Here is a 5861-nt window from a genome sequence, read left to right as displayed (position 1 = left end):
GGTCATCCCAGAAAAGGTGAACGTCGAGTGGAGCAATATTTTACCCGCCATATTGGCTGGTGACAAGTATGGAAATAAGGTGGAGGAAAGTCATTACGCCGAGAGGCCAACATCGAAGCCAACGCCATCCGTGTATCATGTTATCCGCAATGAATCGTCTTCGGTCTCGTCGAAGTCTAATACGACGATCGAAGTTGCGTCGTCGGTAGGACAGGAGGATGTCAAGCACGTTGAAGAGACGATCGTTAAAAATGAAAAAGACAAAACGCAACAGGGCCAGTCAACGGCGATCAAACCGACAACAGAAATCTCTTATACGGAGAAATTAATGATACCGGTGTCCGTGATCACGACCGAACAAGATGCCGATCTGATCTCCCGGTATACCACCGCTCAGACTCCCGCTCTCCATAAGTTGACTGAAATTATGCCGCCGTTGGAAGAAAAGATCGAAAATGACGAAGAGAATTTGGCGTCTGTGAATACTGTAATTGTTACAAAGTCAACGACGATCAGCGCCTCGCCTTCATCTTCTTCCGAATCCACTAAAAACGATTACCACGATTCTACGAACGAAGCGTTGGATTCGAAAAACGATTCCTCGGTTATCGACGGAGTTACCGATAGTATCGATTTGCTGGCAACGAAGACGAAAATAAAACCGATAAGCGACGTTCCATCGAAGATGGGAACACCGTCTATGAATCAAGTTCAAACATCGATCGCGAACGAACCTTTCACTACGTTGCCGTCGGATTCTTCTTCTTTCGCTGGTACGAACAGATACAACGAAACGAGTTCGCAATCGACAGAATCGTCGATTGTACAGGAGACGATGATAACGAAACCGACGACGAGCGATCATACAATCGACGAATCGATTCAATCTACAGAAATATTAGACTCGTTGTCAAATATAATCGGTCAAATCTTCGAAAGGATTCCCTCTTCGTCACCTTCGTCCTCCGACGACGAATTCGAATCGATTTCTGACGAGAAGGAAATGTGCAACGATCCTTTCAAATGTACCACATCTACCGTCGCTCAGAGAACGACACGTCCATCAGTTATCGGCGAAGATTCGAAAGATGGAAATAATACATTTGAGGAACGTGTTCAAGAAACGACGGTAATGACGACGTTAAAAATCGATGAAGAAAGCGTTTCGTCCCCTTCGATCGTATCGACGGATCTACAGATGACCGATGATTTCGATATCGTGACGAAATCCGACATTATACAAACCGTCACTCCCAATGTTCACTCAGACAATTCAAATATTACGAAATCGACGATGAACGAGAGCACAGCAGCCGATTTTAATCCCCTACGACCTGTCGAGATTATCGAGAGTATACTTCACACCGCTCCGACCGAAACGAGTAAAATCGTGACCGAGTCGCTTACTTTGCCGAACGATTTGACGGAGAATCTGTTACCTAACACTGTAGCCAGCGCGCTTATTACCAATCTGAATTTACTCAATTTGAACGATGACACGTCGATAACGTCGTCATCTCCGCAAAGGATCAACTCGACAGATGTTTCGCCAGATGTTTCACAGTTATCGTCGGTTACAGGCGATACGAATAATGCAACGAGAGAAAATTCGACGAGCGAGAACGAAATTCAAAGTATCTCCACGACGAAGGAGAATTTGCCAGAATTCTCTAGCGAAAATGATGATGGGACAACGTCAGGAATAACGGATCGAATGGTGGCCGTTACACTAACAGACGTGGAATCTTCTCACTCGCAAAGTGAATTATCGGTTACTCCGAAATCTACCATCACCACCACCGTATCTTTATCCATGTCTGATGCTGTTGTTAAAAATTCCGTTATATCTGAAACCGATACTCAGTTGGTAAATAGTACATCAATTGAGCATACGTTTAATCCCGTTTACGACGAGATGACGACGATATCGAGTCAATTTACCTCCGTGAACGGAAAAACCAAAATTCCAAATATTGGAAAAATTTCTGAAGAAGTGTCGCAGAAGAATAACGATTCCAAGATTGATTCGATTAACGCGACAGAAATATCGTCGCAAGAAAATGATAAGGAAAGTGCGTATCGTCCCGTAATAATTGAATCTAGCACGGTTGCTACGCGTCCGTTTAGTGCGGAGAATAATTCGAAGGATTCGATTGTACAAGGTTCCTTAAAAAAAGAGACGCAGCAAAGAAACGATACGAATCTCAAATGGAATAGCACTACCTTGCTATCTTTTAACGATACAAAGTCTTTCATCGCTATTCCTCAACTGATCGTAACGACCGCTATACCAAAAGTATCGTTGAAGAGCGAAACTAGTCAATTTTCGAGTACAATTACCACTATGAATCCCATCACGAAAGAATCGAACGAGGACAAAGATACTACCACAAGTGCAACGATGAATTACACTACCGATTGGAATAATAAATCTGAGAATAAAACGAAGAAGCCGAATGAACCATACTATAGTGATGTCGATATGAAGGCAAGTTCCATGTTACAGAATAAGATGAATAGCACGAATGTAAATTCGCAACAAAACACGTGGCAACGGATATCGTTGCATCAAGTAACACCATCTTTAACGCCAACAGAAGTCACTGCAACGATGAAACAACAACCAACCCAAAGCACACCTCTATCGATCACAGCATTGACTATGGCTATGAAAACAAATTCAACCGAGATTTGGAAAACACATTTTCAATCTACCTCCGTGAACGAGATGGAGGAATCGAAATTTACTCTAGACGCATCGAAAAGTGTCAGTGGATTGGATACTAGCATCAGGAACGCAAGTGTGGACATCATAAATTTTTCCAAGCTTTGTAACGAGCTTGCCGTTAAATTTTGGATCGCAGCGAACAAAGGTTTGGATAGCGGAAGATCGCTCGTTCTGTCACCGTTCGGCATGATCAGTCTCTTGTCGATGATATTTCTCGGTGCTCGAGGCTCCACCTCTGATCAAATGAACGAGGTGCTCGGACTCGACAATGTGGCCACTTTCAACCCGCATCTCACTTTTCAAAATGTGACCGACACGGTGAGTTTGGCCAGGAATCAAGGTATCGTGAACGCGGCCTTTGTACGTGAATTGTTCGCGGATAAAGCCAAAGTAAGACGATTGTTGCCGTTCTATAAAGAGCAAGCGCAACAATTTTACGAAGGATTAGTGGCTGAGGTGAATTTTGCCACTATCAGCGATCTTGCCCGTCGACGAACCAATCTTCTGATTAGAAAACAAACCGGAGGCAGGATAAAAGATTTCGTGAGGAGCAATTCGATTCCATTAAAATCGCCGCTCGCTGCTATCTCGGCAAATGTATTTCAAACGGATTGTAATACGAGTTCAGCAAGTGCGACGGGTCGAGATGGAGAATTATATTTTGCTGTTTCGTCCGCTCACAGATTGAGAAAATTGATTCCTGTTCCGGCCACCGTTTGGAGATCGAACGTACTTGCGGGTTACGAACCTAGTTTAGACGCCACTGCAATTGCTCTTGGAGGTATCGATAAGATTGTTTCTACCGTGTTTCTGGTTCCTGGTCAACAGGGTCATGCTGCACCTGGCGATACTTTAGACCGCCTTGAGCAAAGGCTCATGAAAGGAGCATTTCAAGATGGAAGTTGGGATAAACTGCTCAAAGTTCTTATACCTAGAACGGGCCTTGAATTACAAATGCCCAAATTCAGTCATCGATCCATTGTAAACGCTACCGCTGCCTTGAAGAGGTTAGGACTCGATCAGTTATTTTCAAATCATGCTGATTTTAAAGGAATCAATGGAATCGGAAATCGCCTATTTTTATCCGATGTTTTGCAGGTGATTAATTTTTTCCATTTTATATTATTTTTACTCGTTTCATAAAACGATTTCCAATTATTTTTTTCTTATTTTCTTATTTCATGATATATACATGTTATAACATTATTTTCAGATGAATTTGTTCAGTACATGCGGTGATGAAAATATCGCTAATGGACGACATCACGTGGAAATTTATCCAGCAAGTCCTTCTTTACGAAATTCTCGGCATAGCGAGCTATCGAATATAGAGGAACAATTCAGTAAAAGAATAATTCAGCCAATCGATGATCAATCGAAAAATTACCGTACGATTTCACTCATGGAAACAACGAAAAATGTTGAAAGAGCAGAGGAAAAACCTAGATTGAAATTGGATCAACCATTTCTTTATTTTGTACGACACAATCCGACTGGTCTCATATTACATATAGGCCGTTTTAATCCTAGGCTAATATAAATTTATCATAGGATATAACTTAATTTCGCGCCTTTTTCACGTATTACATATATGTATGTATATGTATGTATAATCGCATTAAATTTCTCGCTGTTATCATCACGTTCATTCATAAGTTTTCGATCGATATCAATTCATTAATCATTCAGAATTGCCATCATGTAACATGTTCAGTAAATAAAATAATTTAAAAATCTTATATAAATTGTATATATTTTAATTATTACCTGTTTTATATAAATATATATACTTATATGTAGAAAAAAAATTTATGTACATATAAAACATATTATATATGTATATATATATATGTATATATCTTTATGATATATAAGATTACAAAAATATAAGATTAAAATATATAAAAAAAAGATATAAATATATAAAAATAGATGTATAAAATGTATATTTTTATGATAAATAAAAATTGAAACAAATAAATTCTTTGTTAAGATTTTTAATTAAAGATAAGTCAAAAAAGATAAAGATATTCAAATATTGGTGCCAAAATTATATCTAAAATAAAATTTCTAAAGTACAGTCAAGGAAAACAACTAGTATGAGAAAGATGAAAATAAGATAAAAATATCGAAATCAGTGCTATCTTGAGAATACCGCAAATGAAACATAAAGAGATAAAGAAAAGAAACAGTAAGAAAAGGACAGAAATAGTATAAGAATTGACTATCAGCGCCATCTCTTTAATAATAAAGATATCTTTTTAAAATAATCTTTTCACAAATATTCAATAGATAGCGTTAGTTCTTAATTCTTATTCTACATTATCCTGTCTTATGATAAGATAGTTTGACACTCAAAAAATAATGCTGAACTTTATTTTCAATTAATTAATTATTAATTAAAAATTTCAACAAGATCTATTTAATTCAACTTCTACATATTTTAAATATACAATCTTACACATGTCTATTTTTGTATATTTATATATATAGATATATATAAATAATTTCTCTTTTTTTTGTTATTCATTTCTTTATATATTATCATTTCTTCTTCATACATTCCCAATTAAATAATTTCTCAATTACATATATATATAATAAATTTAACATTTAATTTATTACATTTCTTTTTTTAATTTTATTCTAATTATTGATGAAATATATTTTGTTAATAGGTTAGATACTAATAAAAATATTTCTGACATCAGCGCCATCTCGCGTTTGGATCACTGAAGCTTCGACTTGTTATTAGCATAACAGAAAATGCAGGAGGTATTTGAAGTGATAGAGAAGAAAAGCAATATTATGCAAAAAAGACAGAAAACATTTTCGTTACTTCGAATATTTTACGTGGAAAATTCACTAATTACACGTTTCCTACAAAAAATTTCTGAACTTTTGAACTTGCATCTTGAAGTTAGAATACTATGTAAGTTTCTCGAATCATTTTTAATGTGAAATTCTGTTTCATTAATTATTTATTAACAATTAATATATCATATTGTCTAATACATCGACGACGCCATATTGAAAATTAATTAATTATTCGTTTTCTACTAAAAATTTCTACACTTTTGAGCTCGCATTTTTAAATTAAAACCACAGGCAAGTTTCTCGTATCAATTTTAAC

The 5861-nt window shown here is 36.8% G+C and overlaps 1 protein-coding gene across 2 annotated transcripts in view; it reads left to right on the top strand.

Moving 5' to 3' along the window:
• The window catches only part of LOC102674632 (flocculation protein FLO11), a 7047-nt gene extending 2580 nt beyond the window's left edge, over positions 1-4467 (top strand). Inside the window, exons 5-6 of one of the 2 annotated variants that reach the window (XM_006608067.2) lie at positions 1-3826; positions 3942-4467. The exon at positions 1-3826 is cut by the window's left edge and continues 1 nt beyond it. In XM_006608067.2, the coding sequence (XP_006608130.1) occupies positions 1-3826; positions 3942-4268 (4153 nt within the window). In that variant the 3' untranslated portion in view covers positions 4269-4467. Of the gene's footprint in view, positions 3827-3941 lie in introns of those variants that run through there. The other variant, XM_031511274.1, reaches the window with a different exon arrangement.
• The last annotated feature ends 1394 nt before the right edge of the window (positions 4468-5861 follow it).

This window comes from Apis dorsata, unplaced genomic scaffold, assembly GCF_000469605.1.
Source record: "Apis dorsata unplaced genomic scaffold, Apis dorsata 1.3 scaffold_29, whole genome shotgun sequence".
Classification (NCBI taxonomy): Eukaryota; Metazoa; Arthropoda; class Insecta; order Hymenoptera; family Apidae; genus Apis; species Apis dorsata.
The sequence above is the reverse complement of the archived record's forward strand: the minus strand, read 5'-3'. Positions and strand labels throughout refer to the sequence as shown.